General features: G+C 39.2%; 2 protein-coding genes across 19 annotated transcripts in view; both read left to right on the top strand.

Annotated features, from left to right (window-relative positions):
• The window catches only part of HDHD3 (haloacid dehalogenase like hydrolase domain containing 3), a 169322-nt gene extending 152508 nt beyond the window's left edge, over positions 1-16814 (top strand). The window contains exon 3 of the mRNA XM_082697023.1: positions 16619-16814. The gene's annotated coding sequence lies outside the window, so the exon portion shown is untranslated. The remainder of the gene's footprint in view (positions 1-16618) is intronic.
• The window catches only part of FKBP15 (FKBP prolyl isomerase family member 15), a 54410-nt gene that overhangs the window by 6644 nt on the left and 24983 nt on the right, over positions 1-22783 (top strand). For 8 of the 18 annotated variants that reach the window (XM_082696992.1, XM_082696994.1, XM_082696993.1 and 5 more), the window contains exons 2-12: positions 2204-2319; positions 7488-7572; positions 8037-8106; positions 10339-10413; positions 10739-10837; positions 12436-12585; positions 13869-13937; positions 15763-15909; positions 18856-18998; positions 19671-19728; positions 22206-22313. In XM_082696992.1, the coding sequence (XP_082553118.1) occupies positions 2204-2319; positions 7488-7572; positions 8037-8106; positions 10339-10413; positions 10739-10837; positions 12436-12585; positions 13869-13937; positions 15763-15909; positions 18856-18998; positions 19671-19728; positions 22206-22313 (1120 nt within the window). The remainder of the gene's footprint in view (positions 1-2203; positions 2320-7487; positions 7573-8036; positions 8107-10338; positions 10414-10738; positions 10838-12435; positions 12586-13868; positions 13938-15762; positions 15910-18855; positions 18999-19670; positions 19729-22205; positions 22314-22783) is intronic. The other 10 variants (XM_082696984.1, XM_082696983.1, XM_082696982.1 and 7 more) reach the window with 2 other exon arrangements.

Raw genomic sequence — 22783 nt, 5'->3', positions numbered from 1 at the left:
TTTAGAAAGTTCACTGTGGATACAGTGTGGAGATTGGTTAAGAAGCAGACAAGACCAGGACAAGGAGATAAATCAGGAGGTTGTCAGAATAATTCTGGTTAGAGAGATATGATGGTGACCTAAACTAGGGAAGTGGCAGTGAGGATGGGAAGAAATGGACAGGTTCAAGAAGTACTGAGCAAGTAAAATCAAGTGGCTTCAGGGATTGGTCATGAATACCAGGGTGAGGAGAAAGCACCAGCGTGATGCCCAGATTTCTGTTGTGGTTGTGTATGTTTGTGGAAAAGAGTTAACACAGGAGACGTGACAGCACCCTCTTTAGAAAGTCCTGTTTATGAGGTTGGCACTTGGCTGGCGTATGGGAACTTGACCGGTAAACAGTTCCGCACACTGATGCAAAGCTTTCTGTAAATGGTGTGTGGCTCATTGTGCCTAAACTGTACAAACAATTTACTGAACCTTCTTGCTCAGAGTGTAGAGTTTTGGTTCATGCTAGAGGATTTCTGTGTGACCAACCCCCGATAAAAAACCTGGGGCACTGAGACTCTAATGAGCTTCCTTGGGAGACCGTACTTTATCTTGTTACAGTTCTTTGCTGGAGGAATTAAATGTGTCCAGGGTCACGCTACTGGAAAAGGACTCTTGGATGCTCCCCATTTACTCTGGACTTTGCCCCCATGTGCCTTTTCCCTTTGCTGGTTTTGTGGTATTATTTTGTTGTTGTTGTTGTAATACCTCTTAGCCATGAGTATGATTATATGCTGAGTCCGTTGAGTCCTGCTGAATCACTGAATCTGGTGGAGGTCTTGGGGACTCTGATACAAAAAGTATTTTCACCAAGAGAAAAGAACACAAGAGTGAGTGCAGGTTTTGCTGGGGCAGTGAGAATTGAAAGGTAGGAGTTCTAGTGGACATGTTGCATTTGTGTGGCTGGTGGGATATCTGTATTTTCTGACACTCAGGAGCACATTCTGGGTTGGGGATACAGATTTGAACATTATCAGCATTTGGATAGCACTTGATACCAACATAAATGAATTAGATTCCCAAGGGAGAGGGAGAGTGAAATCTAGGAGCATGGGCATTTAAAAGGTTGGGAAAGAGGCATCTTGGTGGCTTAGTTGGTTGAAGGTCCAACTCTTGGTTTCAGCTCAGATCCTCAGATTGTGATCTCAGGAGTCGTGAGAGCAAGCTCCATTCTCAGCAGGAAGTCTGCTTAAAGTTCCTCCCTCCTGCCCTTTCTCTCAAATAAATAAATCTTTAAAAAATGAAAATAAAAGGAAGAGGAGGCCTGGGAGTTAAACAAGGAGCCAGAGACATGGACAAGGGAAGACCATAGGAGAGGGATCACTTTAGCACTTATTGATGTCTTAGGCCAGTCCCTCCCACCCCTGAAAATATCCCCACAGAAGTCAAGGGAAGTGTTTGTTTGAAGAAAAACAAATTAGTTGATAGTGTAAAAAGGTGGGTTGAAGACCAAATAAGATAAGGACTGATAAACTGTGTTTAGTAACAGAGAGGTTGTTGGTGACCTTAACAAGAGCAGTTTCTTTGGGATGGTTGGGGCAGGAGATGCATTCATTGCAGGGGATGGAAAAGAATCGTTCTGACTGTTAGATGCAATGATAGGACCATGTTTGATGGAATAAATTTGAAGTACAGTTCTATTTCGGTGTAATAAATGAGTAAAAGTGGGAAACTATGACTTGCTAAAGGCAAGAATTTGCAGTTTAAAGAGACCACAGAGAGCGTCTGCTCAATTTACCAATCTCCTCACTTTATATACACAGAAACTGAGGTCCAAAATAAATGCCTTGACCAAAGTCCTGTGGACAGGCAAGGTCAGCTGATCCTATTTAGATCAGAAATGCAATCTTTTTTTTTTTTAATATTTTATTTATTTATTTGGCAGAGAGAGAGAACAAGCAGGGGGAGGTGGTAGGCAGAGGAAGAAGTAGGCTCCTTGCTCAGCAGGAGCCTACTTGCAGAGCTAGGTCTTAGGACCCTGGAACCATGACCTGAGCCGAAGGCAAATGCTTAACTTACTAGACCACCCAGGCATCCCCAGAAATATAATCTTGATTTCAAAGACACTTTCCAGGTCAAGGAGGTGTTTGTTCAGGGTTGGAGGTGAGCAGCTTTTATAATGATTCCAGGTTTGAGATATGTCAAATGAAATGTCATTTTCATTTTCTACTAACAGTGCCAGATTGGCCTCTCTTTTTGGACTGGATCAGGCATCTGCTGGCCATGGGAATGAATTCTTCCAGTACACAGCCCCAAAGCAGCCTAAAAAAGGTCCAGGAGCAGCAGCAACAGGTAAGTGAAGAGGTTAGGATTGGTCCCTAACAGGTTGGTTGGAAGAATAAGCAGCCTTCCAAAAGTGACATGCCAGGTTGTCTATTCTTAAGCAGTCTGGCCAAGATCACTGCCAGAGGTGCATTCCTCTCTAAGCTCTGATATCACGAACTCCAGCACCTAGTATACCCTTTGTTGGAAGCTGGGGGAGGAAGATCTCAGGCAAACAAACTCTTTTGCCCCAGGTGAACAGCACTCTCTAACGCTGCCTGAGGCACTGTCCAGTGTGTTGGCGGGATAGGTTAGATGTATGCTGACAGTGACTTTTTCCCAACTGGACAGTGATGCTTAGTGCTGTATCCCCTTTACTTTTCATCATGATGGGGACACATTGAATGAACATCTGTTGAATGAAAGGAATGAAAGGAACAACTCATATTTCTAAAATGCCTGCTTTCGGTCTGGTCTCAGGTGCTTTACATAGATTGCCTTATTTAGTTTTCTCAGTGGTGTGCTGTGAAATGGGTAAGACTGCCACCGCTTTAGAGGCTGGGAGAGGTTTAAGGACTTGATCAAGGTCATACAGCAGTAAGTGACATAGTTGAAATTTGAACCCTGACCTGACTCACCCCACAGCTCTTGGCTCTGCACTTTGCAGTCTTTGTGTAAGAACCTGAAGAGGAGTAGGGGACTGATAGAAATAGTCCTGAGCAGAACAGATAGTAAGGGACGTTAAATCGTTGAATGAAGATCAAAGTATTGAGTGCCTTCTACATGTTGGGCACAGTGCTGGCACTGAGGATATTGTTAGATTATTGAGAGTTGAAGAGTTGTAACAGATATCATATGGCCTATAAGCCTAAAATATTTACTCTTTGTCCCTGTACAGAAAATGTTTACTGACCTCTGCTCTAAATCTTACCTGTCACTTTTGGCAACTTTGCTATATAGATTGCTGGTCCTATTCTCTAAGCCATGACCGGCTAGATTTCTAGTAGGCTCTGCCTTTACATTTCCCCTGGCACAGCTTTTTAGCAGCAGTGTGTTTCTGACTCAGTTTAAAGCGGTTGAGTTAATGGATGTAGATAAAAGTAAACAACCTCAGTCCCCAGCCAATGAGGTAACTTGATTTTGTTTTAATCGGAAAACAACTGTGAGTTAATTATACTTTTAAAGGGGAATTACAGAGGCATTTCAACTTAAAAATTACTGATACAGTCTTATGTAGGCATTTACAAAGAAAAAATATAGTAGCAAGATAGGAGATCTCTGTTCAAGGGATATCTGTGTAAGAAGTCTTTGTGGGGAAAGTGGCTGCAGCATAAGTCTTGAGTCTCTTCAGATCTCAGTATAAAAATAGAGCAGATATAAAAGACAAGCCTATGGATAATATTTACAATAATCCAGTTGAAAAGCTATCTTCTTGAATATCCCAAAATACAAATAGTTCTGGGCAAACCACCAACAGCTCCAAGGCTTGTGTGGTATCAGTTATTTGCATGAGAGAAAACAGGGTAGCAATGAGATATCTAAATCTGAGCATGGAAGAACCCCAAAACAGCCACCAGATGTTGGCGGAAAATTTGGCATGTGAAGCTGAAATCAGAAAGTGTTTTACCCACTCTTGTTGTGGGTAGGTACAAGGGGTTAATAATGGGGACTGAAAGAACTGCAGCAGTCTACCTTAAAGTAGGCTCCGTGCCCAAGGTGGGGCTTGAACTCATGACCCTGAGATGAAGAGTCACATGCTGTACCAGTTGAGCCATAGGCACCCCGCTCCTATGAACTTTTGAAACTCATCCTCCAGGGTGACCTTCCAGGACAGGTCCATACACTGAGAAGAACCAGCTGGGAATAGGATTAAAATTGAGGAGGATAGGGATATAATAGAAGTGAAGGAGAAAAAATACATATAAAAATAGGGATAGAAATAGAATCAAGAAGTCTCAGGGGGAAGCCACCATATTTTTGAGCTCTATTCAAAGGCAACAGAAGAGGGAGCTCTATGAAGTTAAGAAAGCCACCTTGAACCCTCCTTCCTTCTAAAAGTTGAGAAAAGCAAATTTTGCATTAAAATGAGCAGTAGGAACTTATTAGAATCCAACTCCATGTCAAGTTATAAGAACAGAGAGAGCAAAAAACAGAATAATATCCTCACAGTGAGAGCTCTATTCTGTGAGAATGTTTCTTACTGAATAGATCAAAAACTACAACTACCTGTTAACATTAGGAAAATAATATAAGACATGAAATGAGAACATAAATGAAGTTAGAAAAATCTCAGAAGTGACAAGACTCAGGAAAGAATTAGAGATATAAGAAAAATTTTAGAAATGAAGGCTAAACTAGAAGGAACATAAGAATGAATAAAAACAGCAGATTATACCTGAAGAGAAATAGAAGTTTAACAGGAGGAAATTGTTAAAAAATAAAAAATTTGAGAGAAAAAAGTGTTCCAAAAGGAAGTGTGACAAATATTAAGGATGGCAAAGAAGATTCAACACATGGAGTGTGTGTGGGTGGGGGAGGGGATGCACGCATGCACAGATACCAGGAAGAAACAAAAGGAAGGGGAAAAGAACAGACATGAAGAACTGTAATTCAAGAAAACTTTACTAAAAAAAAGAAAGATAGATAATAGATAGACAGATTTGTAAATACATATTAAAAGAAGTCCTTGTCGGTGGGGAATTCAGAATTTGTAATACTGATTTCGGAGAGGAAAGACAGCTAAGCCAATGAAAAGATCCCATGATTGTGGGCATCTGACTTACCCTTCTAGCAAATCCATGATTACCTTTCTAGCAGATTCCGTTTCCAGGGTATCAGATAGCAGAGGAGAGCATACTGGGAGAAGCAGAACTAACTTGAAGGAGGATGCTACGCTGACCTTGGGGAGACAGTATTTTTTCCTCAGTGTTTCACACCTGTCCTGATAACCAGCCTCTGGCCTTAGTCTTTTTTCCCTTAAAGCTAGCTTATCAGAAGAAAAGTTTTATTGTCATGTGACATACAACTGGGCAGTACAGGTTGAATTGACAACTATGTTACTGGTTTTTATAAAATAATAAGGAAAATATGAAGACAAGACTGGGACAGTAACCAAACAACATAAGTGGGTAATTCATCAAAACAAAACAAATCGAAACAAAAGGACCAGTACAAATCTTTAGAAAATGTTAAATCTCCGCTTCACTCTAATCAATAAATGCAAATGAAAACAACAGTGACATGGCATTTCCCTTTTCTCTACTGCCTCTCTTTTCTTGGTAAAAATTTAAAAAGTTAGTCTCCTGTTGTAGGCAGGCATGCAAAGCTGACATATTCACGCTGCCCATGGGGCTATAAACAGGTGCGACATTTCTCAAGGGCATTTGGGCAGGATTAACAAAACCTTAAAATGTTTTACACTCCTTCACCCCATAATTCCAGTTTTAAGAGTTTATTTCAAGAAAGTAATTAGAGCTACATACAAAAATGTGTTTTTAGGAAGTTCACCACAGCATTGTTTATAATAGAGGAAAATTAGAAACAGTCCAAAGAAATGTCAAATAATAGGACATTGGATAAATTCTGGCCAAGTAATAATACAGTATTCTATGTAACCACCAAAAAGCATTTTTAAGGTTATTGTATTTTGTCTTGGAGACTGTTTTAAAAGAACTACTAGAACTAAATAAGAAAAGGAGGTTGTGAAATTATATCATAAATTTTGTTTGAAAATGTAAGAAAAAAGCCGTGAAGTATTGATAAAGGACCAGGAATAAATACATCAAATTATTAACATTTATTTTTAATTGGTGAGACTACAGGTCATTTTTATTTTCTTTATCCATTTCTGCATTTGCTAAGTTTTGCATATTATAGAGTACATGTAGTCCATAATCAGAATAAAGATGTGTCAGTATTGTTAAAAAACAAAATTCAACCGTGTAAATTTTAAAGTTCTCATTAGCTTTATCAGTGACTCATGAATTGGGCAGCATCCCATCTAGCAGATAGAAAGGAGCTCTGAGGAGTTGAACAAAATGACTTTTATAGACAGAAGGAGCAAGAACAAGGAAGTTACAGTAGGCAAAAAAGCAAGATGCTTATGGAAAGATTACTTTCCTGAAGGGGATAGCAGGGGTCTGTCATGCAGATGACCTAACTAGTACTGAGCAGGGAGTTCCTGATTGACTAGTTTCCGATTCCTCTTGGTTTCCTTGTCTGTGCTGGTGTTCTCACTACACTTCCACCAACATACTATGTGGTGAATATAAATATGCAGTTTTCTCCAAATACCCGGTTTTATTATTATTTTTTTAAGATTTTATTTATTCATTCAATGCAGAGAGGGAGATCACAAGTAGGCAGAGAGGCAGAGAGAGAGGAGGAAGCAGGCTCCCTGCTGTGCAGTTCCCGATGCGGGGCTTGATCCCAGGACCCTGAGATTATGAGATTATGACCTGAGCCGTAGGCAGAGGCTTAACCCACTGATCCACCCAGGCGCCCCTAAATACCCAGTTTTAAACCATTAGTCTTCGGGGTGCCTGGGTGGCTCAGTGGGTTAAAGCCTCTGCTTTCGGCTAGGGTCATGATCCCAGGGTCCTGCCCCACATCGGGCTCTCTGCTCAGCAGGGAGCCTGCTTCCTCCTCTCTCCTCTTTCCCTGCCTGCCTCTCTGCCTACTTGTGATCTCTGTCTGTCAAATAAATAAATAAAATCTTAAAAAAAAACCCAAACCATTAGTCTTCCCCCTAATCACTGGAAATGATCTGAGTATCATCATTAATTTTCTAGCTTGAAATAAGGGAAGGGGAAGTAATTTTATTTATATTAGAGCTGGCCAAATATTGGAATAAGAAAAGAATGTAGATGGAATATGACTTTGCTTTCTGGCAGGGCCTCTCGTCCAGCCCCGAGACTTGTTTGGAGTGGAACCGGTGTTGGATTCTAGTCCTAGGGTTGCTGCTATCATGTGTCATCACAGTCGGGTGCATAGAGCCTCCGTGTCATCATCCCCAGATGAGGTCATACATCAACATCATCCCCAGATGATGTTCTGTGGGTCAGATAAGGATAATGGCCATGAATACATTGTCCCACCTAACTGTAAGATGTAAGGGAGAATTCTGAAGCTGCTTCAGTGGTGAAAATCCGTTTTAAGAAAGATATGAATGACATCTTTGTTTTCTTCTTCATCTCCAGGAAATCTGGCGCCAGCAAAAGCAGCGCTCCCTCCAGCAGGTACCTTCACCGTATTAGTTGCAGCAGCAGTTCACGCGTATCGATAGTAAGTAGCCGAGAAGGAATGCTTTCTGAAGTTGGGTGTGGGATGCGGGGTTAAGCTCCTATCTTTTCTCAGTAAGTCTCCGTTGGTAGCCAAAGGAGCTACACAGTTAGGCTGCACAGTCCTTCCATAGGGAGAGGATCAGTCGTGCTTTTTAACATTTCAGTTAAGAGAATTCTGCACACTTTGAAGAGCTGTTGTCTTGTATACTCTCTCTAGGAAGTGCTTGTACCCTCGACGCCTGCTTTCCTAAGTGCTCACTCCACTGAGATATTATGAATAGATATTTAGAGAGTAAAGAAGTATAAGAGCTTTAAATTATAAACTGTTCACCTCTGTTATAAACACCTCTGTCCTTTTCTTGAGGCTGAATGACTAGATTCCCCACTTCTGTGTGGCAGAAGACAAAGCTGATTCTACTTAGTTTAAAGAAGTATTAATACCTATTATTTTTCTTGGTTTTGTAGCACAAACGGTCAGTATGTAAAGCAGGGCAAGTTTGGTGCTGCAGTCCTGGGGAATCACACGGCCAGAGAGGTGAGAATGCCCCGTGTCTCGTGTACGTTCAGGTGTCCCAGATCATACTGATAAGCTAGTTTTTACTTGGACTCGCCCAGTGTCTCGTGTCAGAGGATTAGAATGATTGTTCATGTTGATTGTGAATTTTTAATACGAGGTACATAAGACATTTATAGTCACATCTTGCTTACTACTGTGCATTAAAACAAATTCAACCATGGAAAATCTTTTAAGTTTGACCTTTGTGATATGATACTAAAGAGTTTGGGGAGTTGTAGAGTAAACCATTTACCAAGGACATCCCTTTTTTAGGTAATGAAAAACACTTACTGTTCTACTTAGAGTATTCTGTCTTTATGGCTGAATCAATGACTGTGTTTAGCCTTTGAAAGTTTGACAGTGAGGTGGGCAGTGGATCACACAGCATACTGTTGGTTTGGGTCCGAAAGAAATGTGGCTAGAAGCCCCAATGCTTGATTTCCTTATGTGGCTTGTATCTAGCTAGCTTCAAATTCTGCTCCAGAATGTGTTTTTGTTTTTGTTTTGAATATTTAATTTATTTATTCATGAGAGAGAGAGAGAGAGGGAAGAAGCAGACTCCCTGCTGAGCGGAGAGCCCAATGCGGGACTCAATCCCAGAACCTGGGATCATGGCCTGAGCCATAGGCAGTTGCTTAACGACTGAACCACCCAGGTACCCCTGCTCCAGAATGTTTTAAACATTGTTGAGAGAAGCATAAGAAATTCTGGCATTTCAAAGGTTCAGTGAACTAAGAGCCATGCTCCTAAGACACTGAGACACGGATAAGATGACCTGTTCAGGGTAACTAACGTAATGGACAACACTCTTTTGTATTAAAAGCAAACAAACAAAAAAGCTAACTGTGGAAATTTGGAAACATATAAAAATTGTGGGATTCGAGGGGTGCCTGGGTGGCTCTGGTCATGATCCCAGGGTCCTGAGATTGAGCCCCGCATCAGGCTCTCTGCTCAGCAGGGAGCCTGCTTCCTCCTCTTTCTCTGCCTGCTTCTCTGCCTACTTGTGATCTCTGTCTGTCAAATAAATAAATAAAATCTTAAAAAAAAAAAAATTGTGGGACTTGAATAATGAACTCCCAGAAACCCATTCTTGGGCTCTAAGAGTTATTAATCTTATTTCATCTAAATTCTAGCCTGTCTTCCTTCTTCTGCTCAGATTATTTTGACTGTATCTCCAGCATACAATATGTAAATACTTCAGTGTATATCCCAAGGATTTTTTTTCCTAACATAACCATTATGTAATTATCACCTTAAAAAACCGCATTTTTTTTTTATCTCATTCACTGCAGCTAGTGTTCAGATTTACCTGATTGTCTCCTTTTTTTTTTTTTAACAGTCTAATAAGGTCTATACATTGTAATTGGTTGCCATGTCCCTTAAATCTTTCATTCTCCCATCCAGAGGTAAATAATGTCTAGTTGTCCCTGATTTTGTCACATAGTAGCCACCCGTGATTATTATCTGGATATATTAATTCATTAGGAGTTGCCATTTGGATTTTAAAAATCTGGTATCAGGACTTCACCACCCTTCACCACGTAAGAGGTAGTAGGTGGTGGCAGGCAGCAGTTCCCACTGCAACAATTATAAAAAAGATAAATTGCAAAAATTATATTTTTAAGCTCACTGGAGAGCTGTGGACATGATGAGGACTAGATGAACTAAAATTTCAGAGGGAAAAGCCATTGAGCTATTTCCTTCCCTTGGTTCTTTCACTGATACGATGCCTAGGAGGGGACTAAAAAGCAGATATGGCCTAATGAAAGAAGCTACTGGTCAAAAGAGACGCCGACAAAAACTAGAGGAGCTCTAAGCCCAAGATTGGTTTTTGCCCGTGGGACATTCGCAGAGTTCTGGGAAACCACTTTTTTGTGGTTTTAAAGTACCTTATGACTAATGATGTTGAGCATCTTTTCATGTATGTGTTGGCCGTTTGTAGATCTCTTGTCACCCTCATACCAGTGAAAACACCAACAAAATAATTGCTAATTACAGTAAAGAAGTAAGTAAGGCCAAGATGAGAGGAGATAAAAATGGATAGTGAGAAGATAGAGTTTAAAACCTAAGCTTTAAGGGATCAAGTGAGTTTTGAGTTTTATGCCTCTTGGAAGCATAACCCCTGACATCTTACTGCTGATTTTCTATTTCCTTTTAACTTTAGTTTTGTTTTTTTTTTTCCCCGCCCCGGCCCACCTTTATTGAGTACAGTATAAGATTCTTCTTTATATCAGTCAACAGCAGTCAGTTACTGTTGCCAGGATTCATCTGAACTTTGAGCTAATGGTAAGACTTCCCATGTTGGAATCATCAGCTCCTTTGGGATGGGTTTATAGGAGAGATTGGTCTGTGTGTACCTGGTGGGAATTAAATCTACTGCTTCTGGCTCTAGACATCAGAGTGGATCTCTTAACAGAGCCTCTCAAAAAGGTCTCTTGGAAGCATTCTGGGAAATGAACCAAAGGATGGTTGTTGGAGGGTGGGAGGGAAGGAGGAAATTTCCTGTATCTCTCTGGCTCTTCCTGAATCAGGGCCCTTCTCTTTGAGTTTAAGCAGATTTTTGTGCTCTGCTGATGTCATTGAGTTACCCCAACATTTCTCCTTTCCCCAGGTTCGGCCCAATAACTATAGCACCTTTTATGATGACCAGAGACAAAACTGGTCCATCATGTTTGAGTCCGAAAAGGCTGCTGTGGAGTTCAATAAACAGGTAATACTGACTTATTCTTCCTGTGAAAGGCCTGGATTTCCCTTGATTTTAGGAAACTGTATGGAAAATTCACAACCTGCTTTGTTTTGTTAGAGACAAGCATTAAAAGCCCACTAAATCTGTCACTTGAGCTAATTATATTTCAAGGAAATAATAGGAATACTTACTGAAATTGCTTAAAAATGAGACTTTAAGAGAAAAAAGGCTTAAACAGACTTCTTTAAAACACTTTCCACTTCATAAATTATTTTAAGGAATAAATAAAACTATCTTTTAAAAAGTGTTTTAAAAGAATTTTTATAAAGTTAAATGATCCTTATAGAACATTTAGAAAAGCATTTTTTACAAAAATCACTTGAAATCTTACTGCTCGAGGTAACCACTATTAATATGTTTCCTTTTTTCTATGTGTAGTGTACATAAGTAGGTATACCCCTTTAAGAGTTCAATATCTTGCTATATATATTTTAACGATGTTTATGTCTTTCCCCACCACATGAAAAATTACTTGGAAACATTTTGAAAGTTGCATAGTGTAAATGCTCCTTAATTTACTTAACTTTTCCCTTGCTTTTAGACATTTAGATTGCTTTCTGTCTGAAATAAATACTATAGCAAGCATTGTTGTATATAATTCCGTGCCCTTTTTTTTCCCCCTCTGATCATTTCCTTGGGCTAAATTTCTAGAAGTGGAAGGTTGGGTCAGAGAGTCCAAATATTTCTTGGTTCTGTAGACAGTTTGGCATACTGCTTTTCAGAAAGATAATGCTATTTCACGTTCCTCTTTTCTCTCACTATACCTTTTCTAACATTTAGAATTATCTTTTTTTTTTTTAGTCTTATTTGCTTGGTAAAAAATGACATCTCATTGTTTTAGGTAGCATTTGTTTGATTACAATAATAAAACTTTTCTTTTAAGATGAGTAGCAAATTTGTAATGTAGACCATGTTAAAAAATTGACAGTAAAGTAAGACTTCACGAAGATGTGTTTAACTCTTGTCCAAGATTTGTGCTAAGATGATCTAAGTCTGTAGGTGGTGGACATGCAAATCTGGGAATGTACCGTGGTTTTATAAAGGGCCTTTTATTTCTAGTTTATTGTCTTTAGAAATGACTTCTGAAATTGTTCTAGAAGTTTTCCTTTCTTTCATGGGTTCCCAAACAATGAAAGGTAAAATCCTTAAAGTCATGCTAGCTAATGGTTGTTGGGTACTTACTCTTATTTGCCAGGCACTGTGCCAAGGACTCTGTATTAGCTCAATCTTTATAACTACCCAAGTAAATATGCAGAGTTTTTAATCTCCATTTTACAAAATACCTATATGAAATAAGGTTCACAGAAGTTAAGTTATTTGGCCGAGGTCACAAGTTAATAAGTGGCAGTGCCCAGATCTATACCCAGACAATCTGACTCCAAAGCCTTACTGTTAGGCACTTTGATTCCTGGCAAGATTGTTGACTTTGGATTGGCTTACTTCTAAACATGTAATCAGTTTCGTTAGTGGATACCACTGTTTAGAAAAGAGCATTAGCAACAATGGAGGGAATATTTACTGAGCTTGAACTAAGTTAATGCTGCTGTGATTTCATCTCGCAGGTGTGCATTGCCAAGTGCAACAGCAGCCCCTCCCTAGATGCAGTGCTATCCCAGGACCTCATTGTGGCAGAAGGCCCTGCTGTAGATGTTGGAGATTCTTTGGAAGTGGCCTATACAAGCTGGCTCTTACAGAATCATGTGCTGGGCCAGGTAAGGAAATGCAGCCTGCAAGTTCATTTGTAATTGAAATAGCAGGAGGACTAACGTAAGGTGTTACTGCTGTGAATTGCTGCTGTTGGCAAATAGAAATCTTTTAGGAACCCTGCTTTGACTGCTTTTGGGGCATAGTCATCAAATGCTGACAGGTGAAATCTGCTCAGTGCTACTTTGTCTCTTCCATTTAGAATGGAAACCAGTTTCCCAAGTATCATTTTTGGTAATTGTTCATGTATATATCTTTTTTTTTTTTTAAGATCTTATTTATTTATTTGAGAGAGAGATAGTGAGAGAGAGCATGAGCGGGGAGAAGGTCAGAGATAGAAGCAGACTCCCCGTGGAGCTGGGATCCTGATGCAGGACTTGATCCCAGGACCCCAGGATCATGACCTGAGTTGAAGGCAGTTGGCTAACCAGCTGAGCCACCCAGGCGCCCCTGTTCATGTGTATATCTTGTCCTCCTATATCAATTTTAAACTTAAATTTATTCTTATGGGATTAGGTCTTAAAACTTCTTTTTAGAATTTCCTCACAGTTGTTTATTTTCTGTATAATAGATACTATAAATAGAGTGCACTTTTGTGTTTTATTATCCTTAAATTCTTTTTTTTTTTTTTTAAAGATTTTATTTATTTATTTGACAGAGAGAGATCACAAGTAGGCAGAGAGGCAGGCAGAGAGAGAGGAGGAAGCAGGCTCCCTGCCGAGCAGAGAGCCCGATGCGGGACTCGATCCCAGGACCCTGAGATCATGACCTGAGCTGAAGGCAGCGGCTTAACCCACTGAGCCACCCAGGCACCCTTATCCTTAAGTTCTCAAAAGCAGTATGATATAGAAAGAACTTTAGACTATAAGTCAAAAAAATGTACATTCAGGTCCCAATTTAGCCATGATGTGAGTGAGCCTTTCTCTTCAGGTATTTTAAGAACCTCCCCCATCGGGTGCCTGGGTGGCTCAGTGGGTTAAAGCCTCCGCCTTCAGCTCAGGTCATGATCCCAGGCCCTGCATCGGGCTCTCTGCTCAGCAGGGAGCCTGCTTCCTCTTCTTTCTCTCCCTGCCTCTCTGCCTACTTGTGATCTCTGTCTGTCAAACAAATAAATAAAATCTTAAAAAAAAATAAACCTCCCTCTTCACCCCCCAACAGTATTTTGACATTCCTTAATTCCAGGAATACTGTGCTAATCTGATATTAATACTGTAGTAATCTGTATTAACTATTACATGATTACTATTATTTTTAAAATCGACTGACCTTATTTACTTTGATCAAATTGCAGGTTTTGGACTCTACTGCTAATAAAGATAAGCTGCTTCGCCTGAAATTGGGATCAGGCAAAGTCATCAAGGTACTGGCTCGACTGTGTTCTTATATGGCGTTATCACTTGTGATTAATTTGTAAAATTTCTAACCTGGGTGTATTTTCTGAGTCTGGTAAGGATTGGTTAAAAAGTAGGAGGAGAAAATTTTTTACATTACTTAGGAATTTTTACCTATGAGAATATATTGAATCCTTACTCTTTCTTTTTCATTGTGTGACTGTGAGGAAATTATTAAATCTTTTGCATAGCCTAAAAGGGGAAGAGATTAAACTGTTCCTTCTAGAATTGTATCATAATGGGTGACTCTTAGCTGTCTGAGTTGCTTTGAATCAGCACTTCCCAGTCATTTTGGGAAGCAGCTACCACAGAGCAAGAGGAGCACTGGGATTGGAGTCTGAGAGCTTGACTTCATGTTGTGAAGCTTTTTTTTACCAGCTGTGCAAGTGCTTTATAGAATATAGAGTATTTTACACATGTGGGGTATCACTGTGTTAGGACGTGTTGAAGCACTCATTGGAAAAAATCCTCATTGCCATTTTGCATGACAGAAAGATTTTCTTCATAGTTTTATTTATGCCTCCTCATCCCAGAATCTATTGGAGACTGCCTCCTGTAGATCAGAGGGGTGAATGTATAATCTTTAAAGCTACACTGATCTGGTGTTGCATCTTGGCTTAACAGTTTCTCTGATCTTCAGTGAGTTGCTTCACTTCTGTAAGCCTCGGTTTTCTTGCCTGTAAAATGGAGATAATGCTCCTAACCTTATGAGGTTATTTTAGGGGTAAGCCTCAGTTTTCTTGCCTGTAAAATGGAGATAATGCTCCTAATGCTTGGAGATAATGCTTAAAAATGAGACTTTAAGAGAAAAAAGGCTTAAACAGACTTCTTTAAAACACTTTCCACTTCATAAATTATTTTAAGGAATAAATAAAACTATCTTTTAAAAAGTGTTTTAAAAGAATTGTTATAAAGTTAAATGATCCTTTCAGAACATTTAGAAAAGCATTTTTTACAAAAATCACTTGAAATCTTACTGCTCGAGGTAACCACTATTAATATGTTTCCTTTTTTCTATGTGTAGTGTACATAAGTAGGTATACCCCTCTAAGAGTTCAATATCTTGCTATATATATTTTAACGATGTTTATGTCTTTCCCCACCACATGAAAAATTACTTGGAAACATTTTGAAAGTTGCATAGTGTAAATGCTCCTTAATTTATTTAACTTTTCCCTTGCTTTTAGACATTTAGATTGCTTTAGATAACCTTATGAGGTTATTTTAGGGGTTAAACAACATAATGTAAATAAAGCACTTGCCAGAGTACTTGGGAAATGTGTTTAATGAATGGTAGCTTTTATTTCTCTTTTAATACCATTGTCCTCGGGCGCCTGGGTGGCTCAGTGGTTAAGCCGCTGCCTACGGCTCAGGTCATGATCTCGGGGTCCTGGGATCGAGTCCCGCATCGGGCTCTCTGCTCGGCAGGGAGCCTGCTTCCCTCTCTCTCTGCCTGCCTCTCAATCTACTTGTGATTTCTCTCTGTCAAATAAATAAATAAAAATAAAAAATCTTTAAAAAAAAAAAAATACCATTGTCCTCTCATCTAATTTCTCTCATCACCCAAGATAAGCATATTTCATCTAACCCTGGATATGCTGGCTTTTATAAGTGAATAGCAGCAGTATTCTAGATATTCTTGTAACCAACGGGAGATTATAGTTGAATTTCATGTCTCTCAAGAGGTCTAAACCTGAAACTGCGGAGGAGAGGAGCCTAATATCTGGGTCTTTATCTTGTCTTACGAGGAGATTTGTGTCCTCATGAGCTTTTCCTCTTCTCTGATTCCTGAAGGCCTGGGAGGATGGGATGCTGGGCATGAGAAAAGGAGGGAAGCGGTTGCTTGTCATCCCTCCAGCCTGTGCTGCTGGCTCTGAAGGACTAATAGGATGGACCCAGTCGCCGGACTCGATCCTGGTGTATGAGGTGGAGATTAGGCGGGTGAGTGAAATTGTGCTGTTTTGTGTTTGATGCGTCCTTTTTGCCTTTAGGTAAAATGAATAAATAAATATCTTTGAAAAAACAAATTCAAGGACTTTTTTTTAAGCAGAAATGGTATAGTTGGAAAGGGCAACGGAATCTAAAGACTACGGTTTACGTCAGTCCTGTTGCTCTATTTAGAGTTTAGAAGAGGTGGTGACTAAACAAATCACTTTGCTACACTGACCTTTTTTTCTGTCTGTGAAAGAGTGATTCCTACCCAATGCACTTGCCTTGTGCCTTAGTAATTCCATGGCTATAAATGTATTATATTGCTGTATTCACATAAGTATGCAGAGGTATTTGTATGTAGACAAAGATACATCATTTCCTCCCTCTTCCACATTATTTGTAATAGCAAAAACTTAAATAGACATCATTAAACAACTGATTAAGTTATGGTCTTTCACGGAGTAGACCTTTATGCAGTTTTTACAGAATATCCAAAATCTTTTGTTAAGTGAAAAAAGCAAGTCGCAAATCAGTACAGATAGTATGATCTCTTGTGTGTGTATACAAATACATGTAAACATACAAAAATACTTACATATAATAAGGTATAAATATATTTACACAGTTGTACACATATACCTATGCATGTATCTATACAGATAGATACATATATGCTTATATTTTCATAGAATATTTCCGAAAGCATTAGAAATTCGAGGGGCGCCTGGGTGACTCAGTGGATTAAGCCTCTGCCTTTGGCTCAGGTCATGGTCTCAGGGTCCTGGGATCAAACCCCGCATCGGGCTCTCTGCTCAGCAGGGAGCCTGCTTCCTCCTCTATCTCATCCTACTGGTAATCTCTCTCTCTCTGTGTCAAATAAATAAATAAAGTCTTTTTAAAAAAAAAATTAAAAAGTGTGCTTGGGTGGCTCAGTGGGTTAAAGCCTCTGCCTTTGGCTCAGTCGTGATCACAGGGCCCTGGGATCAAGCCCCACATGAGGCTCTCTGCTCAGCAGGGAGCCTGCTTCCTTCTCTCTCTCTCTCTTTCTGCCTGACTCTCTGCCTACTTACGATCTCTGTCAAATAAATAGATTAAAAAATCTTTGAAAAATTTTTTTAAAAAACAGCTTTATCTGGGGAATGGTAATGAATTCAGAAACTTTTTCTTTTTTACATTCTCCTTATTTTCCATTAAAAAAACAATATCAAGAGGATGTATAGTTTTCTACAATAAAATTTGTAATGAATTGTGGTTAAATAAATTAATGCCTCCCTCTAAAAAAAAGACTTTGTTTGCTTTACACTGTGTATTAGGTCCAAATGTGATAGTGGTTGTGCCTATAAACTACAAAATACAATACAGAAAATAAATAGTATAGTTATCTTTATTGTGGCTGTTATACCTGCTGCAGTCAGTGATATGCTTTTCTTCTTGATGACTCTTTCCTAATTATACACCCTTATCTCTGCTGGGTCATTCCAACCTTCTTTTACTCATGCGCTTTTAGATGCCTTTTTCACAGCTTTTATATTTTGTCTCAATTTTCCACTGAGTTTGAGGAATTCGTGATTGGTTTTAGATAACAAACCAATTTGAATCCATCAAGACTGGCATTTTATAACCATAGGAAAAAATATGTCACTGCAAATGGCAAGATGTCATTCTTTTTTATGGCTGAGTAATATTCCATTGTATATATGCACCAGATCTTTTTTTTTTTTAATTTTTAATTTTAATTAACATATAATGTATTATTAGCCCCAGGGGTACAGATCTGTGAATCGCCAGGTTTACACACTTCACAGTACTCACCACAGCACTTACCTTCCCCAGTGTCCATAACTCAGCCACTCTCTCGCTAACCCCCTCCCCCAGGCAACCCTCAGTTTGTTTTGTGAGATTAAGAGTCTGTTATGGAAAAAAAGAGTCTTATGTGCACCACATCTTCTTCATCCATTCGTCAATTGATGGACACTACGGGCTGCTTCCATAGTTTGATTGTTGTTTTAGATTTCTTTTTTTTTTTAATTTGAGAGCATACATGAGAGAGAGTACAAGCTAGAGGGAAGGGCAGAAAGAGAGGGACAAGCATGCTCCCTGCCAAACATGGACCCCCATGACCTGAGCCAAAGGCAGGTGCTTATCCATCTGAGCCACCCAGGCGCCCCTTGGCCATTGTTAATAAATTGACATGCTTATTAAAGTCACCCAGCTGCTACAGAATAATACCCAGAGTGATGAGTGTCAGGAGAACGTTATACACTGCTTGTAGAGTATAGAGTAGTTCATCCTTTGTGGTTTGAAATTTAGTGGTATATACCAAAAGTCTTAAAAATAAACATACTTTTCTCCCAACTATTTAATTTCTGGGAATTTATACTTTGGAAATGATTATGTGCAAGGATATAGATGGAAATTTATTGAAGTATTATTCGTAATGTGACAGGAAAATTAGGAATGAACTGGGTATCTAACAACCAGGAATTGGCAAAATATATTTTGTAGCAGCATAGGTATTTAAGACTTCTGTTCTCAAAATCTTTTTGAGAGTATTTCCTGTAGATGATGGCAGGTATGGGCATGACCCTTGAAATGAGATATAATGTTCAGTAGTTACTAATGCTGTTGTAGATTAATAATTTAGTAACATGGACATATGTTACTAAGTGGGTGAGCAAAGCTAGTCACAAAACAGTATGACCCTTTTTAATAAAAAATACACAGGCACACACATAGATATAAATGTGAAATACTGCATCCCAAATTCTAGCAGTGTTGTTGTATCGTGGTTAGATTGCGGGTGATTATTTTTGTTGGCTTATCTACATTTTCTGATTTGCTACAAGGGAACAGGTAATGACTTATGTAGTGAAGAATAAGGGAAAGAAAGGGCAGTGGAAAGCACAAGGTGCCTTTTTTGTAGCCTGTTCCAACTGTGGTTGATCGCTCCCCTAGGTCAAGTTTGCCAGAGATTCTGGCTCTGACGGGCACAGCGTTAGTTCCCGGGATTCTGCGGCCCCTTCTCCCATACCAGGTGCTGATGGCCTCTCTGCAGACCCTGTTGTATCACCACCCACATCAGTGCCTTTCAAATCAGGGTAAGATCCTGGAGTTTTTTGGTTTTTGTTTTTTTAAAGACAGAGAGAGAGCACAAGCAAGGGGAGCAGCAGGTCAAGGGAAAGGGATAAGCAGGCTCCCTGGGGGACTTGATCCCAGGACCCTGGGATCGGACCTGAGCCAAAGGCAGACGCTCAACCACCTGAGCCACCCAGGCACCCCAGACCCTGGAGTTGTATCATGCTCTTTTATTGTCCATAAAAATTTCCTTAGAGGGATTCTAAAATTGGGAAGGTTGAGCACTAAAATAATTTTAAATAATTGGGGAAAAATGAGATGAAAGAAATGGGGAAAATGCTAGCATCAAGATTTTTCTGACGAGGGATTAACATTCATAGTCTTTAAATGTACTAACTGAGGTGTGTATGAATACTTGTTGAGCTCTGGAAGAAAACTGGGTAAAAGGCATAAACATAAAATACATACCGAAGGAAGAAAATATAAATAATAAGAATTTGAATGGAAAATTACTCATTTTCACAGCTTTCAGAGATGAATGCAAACTGAAGAATGGTTATGATTCTGTTTTGCAACCATTGAATCAGCAAACATTTTCAAAAACAATTTATTTTTCTAGCATAATCGGGACTTATGATTATAGATTTGGGATTTTTTTTTTTTTTTACCTCAGCATATATCTTACTTGGTTTCAGGGAGCCAGCCCTTCGTAGCAAATCTAACTCCCTCAGTGAACAGCTTACAGCAAATACGGTGAGTATACAAATTTGTCTCCCTTACTCCTAATCTACTGAGAAGGTTTCTTGTGCCTTGGGATAGGGTAGGTTAGACACCCCCCCCCCCCAAAATCTACTTTATTGATATCTTCTTCCTGGGGAGTTATTATAAATTGAATGGGCTTCTGCATGGGCTTATCTGGGTTCAAATCTTCATTCTTGTAAATTTGTGGCCTCTAATTTTCTGATCCTCTGCTTCTTCATTATTAAAATAGAAATAATACAGCCCCTTTTGTTAGGGTTCTTGTGATATGTTTGCAGAGCACTAAGCTTAGAGCTTACGTAAAGTAGGACTTCACTAAGGAAGATTTTTATCCTCAAGAGATATTTTTGAGATTTAAATGAAATAACGTGTGGAGTTTTTAGTATCATGTCTGGCATATTGCAAGAGCTCAGTTAACATTAGCTCTTACTATTACCATAATTACTGCTAACACTACATACTTCACACTTTGGTTTTCTTGGATGGGTTGTGCACTAATTCACCAACTAGCTGACTGTGAATTGGTCTCTGTGTTTGTTTCCCTAACTGTAAGATGGGAAGACTAGCATACAGTTGTAGTAAAATTAGGATTTGAATGCCTTTGGGAGCATGTGCACTGTACTTTCCTGCTGCGCTGCCGGGTTCAGGAAAGCATCTGAGTTTGCTGTGGGAGTGTGAGATGAAAGCCTGTGGCCTTCACCTACCGTGTTGGGAAACAGGATAACTGCTTGGAGTGAAATTGGTGATTACTTTCTCTCTAGCCCTAGTTTACTTGTTTATATTCAGCCCAAGGCAGGAATTATTAAGCAAATAATTGATGTAGTATGTGTAAAAAGTGATCTCTGAAACCAGGAAGGTTAAGCCAAAGAATCAAGAAAATTAAAAAACTGTAATCTCAGATCTTTGAACAGTCACAAAATATGTTTAGTATTGGTTCTATAATACTTTTAGACAGAGCTACTTTGTCACCTGTTTTTAAGCTTCAGTTGCTTCCAGTGGACTAGTGGTCTCCAACCTTTTTTAAAAATTTCTTTTATCTTTTTAAAGTTTTTTTTAATTGAAGCAAAACTCACTATCCTTTTTTTTTCTTTTTACATTTAAGTTTTTATTTTTTGTTTTGAGGAGGTAATTACATTCATAAGGCTCAGTTATTAAAACTATATGACAGGGTATACATTGAAAAGACTCACTATCAAACCTACCTTTGTGTACCCCATCCCATCTCACTCTCCTTTTAGGTAACTGCTTTCGTTAGTTTCATTTGTATTCTTTCAGTGTTTCTTTATGCAGATGGAAGCAGATAGGAATGTATATTTTATTTCTGCCTCCTTTCATAAAATATAGCATAGTATATATATATTATCTACCATGCCTTTTACATGTTACAGTATATACAACAATATCTTTTCATGTTAGTGTACAGAAAGCTCCCTCTTTCTTCTTTTTTTCCTGTAGATTGCAGTATGCCATTGTGTGATGTGGTTTATGTAACTAGTCCTCTTTTGATGAACCCAGCTTTCTTTGATTATGTGCTTCCAATCAGACGAGGAAGAATAAACACATACTCCCAGTGTATCTGTCTATTTATAAATTATATTTATAAAGTATTGTCCATCCCTGTAAATAAGCTTAATGTCTTATATTTACCACAGCTTAGAGATAATTCCAAAATAGAGGTTATGGTCATCTCTCTTGTTTTAAAGATTTATTTATTTTTTTGAGAGAGCACGTGTGCACTGCACCCACAAAGGTGTGGGGAGGGGCAGAGGGAGAGAATCTTCAAGCAGACTCCCCACTGAACGTGGAGCCCAACACAGGGCTCTATCTCAAAACCCATGAGATCAAGACCTGAGCCGAAATCAAGTCAGATGCATAACTGACTGAGCCACCCAGCTGCCCATGATCATTTCTTTTATACCCAGTAGATCAACATGTACACCCTTTGGGGTATGTACTCTCCACTCTGAAAGCTACACTTGGACCAGTTAATGGATACAGATGCCTCTAGCACAGGGGCTATTGAGAGCAGTGCCAAGTCAGAGCAGAATGAACCTGAATTTGGAACAAAGAGCTCCTGTTTCCTTTTTTCCCCAAATCGCTTCTGAATATCTATCTGCTGAATTGCTCCCACTGTTTCCAGAGGGTACTGTCATGTAAGATGCCTCCCTCCCTTGTTCTGTACTTAGTTTTTCATCTGTGTAAAATGAGACAAATTATGCCTGCTGGGGAGACTTGATTGAAATGAAGCAATACATATGGAACCACTTTGTCCATTCCAACATATAGGGAATTATTTGTACTGTTACTATTAATTGTGACCCAAGAACTCATTAATTCTCATTTTGTCGAAGAAACGGTTTCAAATCGATACAGCAGGGGGACTAGTGGAAGGGTTTGATGGCAGAGCCAGAGACTGAGCTAAAGGATTGAGCCTTGATTAGAGTGATTCTTGTGACTTTTCCTTTTTTTAGAATCCTGATACAGTCAAAGCTAAGTTGATCTCTCGGATGGCTAAAATGGGCCAGCCCATGCTCCCCATCCTTCCACCACAGCTGGATTCCAATGATTCAGAAATCGAGGTATGACCCCTGGGCTCTGTTAAATGAATAGTGAAGACACTTCTACATTATGTTATGTTCTTTTGGTTAAGAGTTCTACTTTTTCTGCCTGTAACCCAGAATCATCATATAGAAAGCTTTACTTAAAATGGTACATATGTTTCCACTGTGACTAGCACTTCCCCTGAGAAATGGAAGCAATCCCCCACATCTGCCTCAAGAATGGGGGTTAAGTAGTCCATATAGCCTTTTACTAGACTCTCTACTGTCAGTATAAACCACATGTTAGGCAGCATGGGGCCTAACCTGTAAAAGATGCTCAATTCGTATTTGTTGTTTCAATGTTTAGATTCTCTTGGGAAATGTTGGTCTTCCCACTGATGTTACCTCTTACTAAAGATGGCACTGTATTGTCTTCTTGAGTTTGTATGTGCTATGATTGTTTTGAAGATCAGAAATTTTATTGCAGTGAAATCTATCAATTTTCTCCC

The sequence above is a fragment of the Mustela nivalis genome (assembly GCF_964662115.1).
Source record: "Mustela nivalis genome assembly, chromosome: 13".
Classification (NCBI taxonomy): Eukaryota; Metazoa; Chordata; class Mammalia; order Carnivora; family Mustelidae; genus Mustela; species Mustela nivalis.
This window is presented reverse-complemented; position numbering and strand designations above follow the sequence as displayed.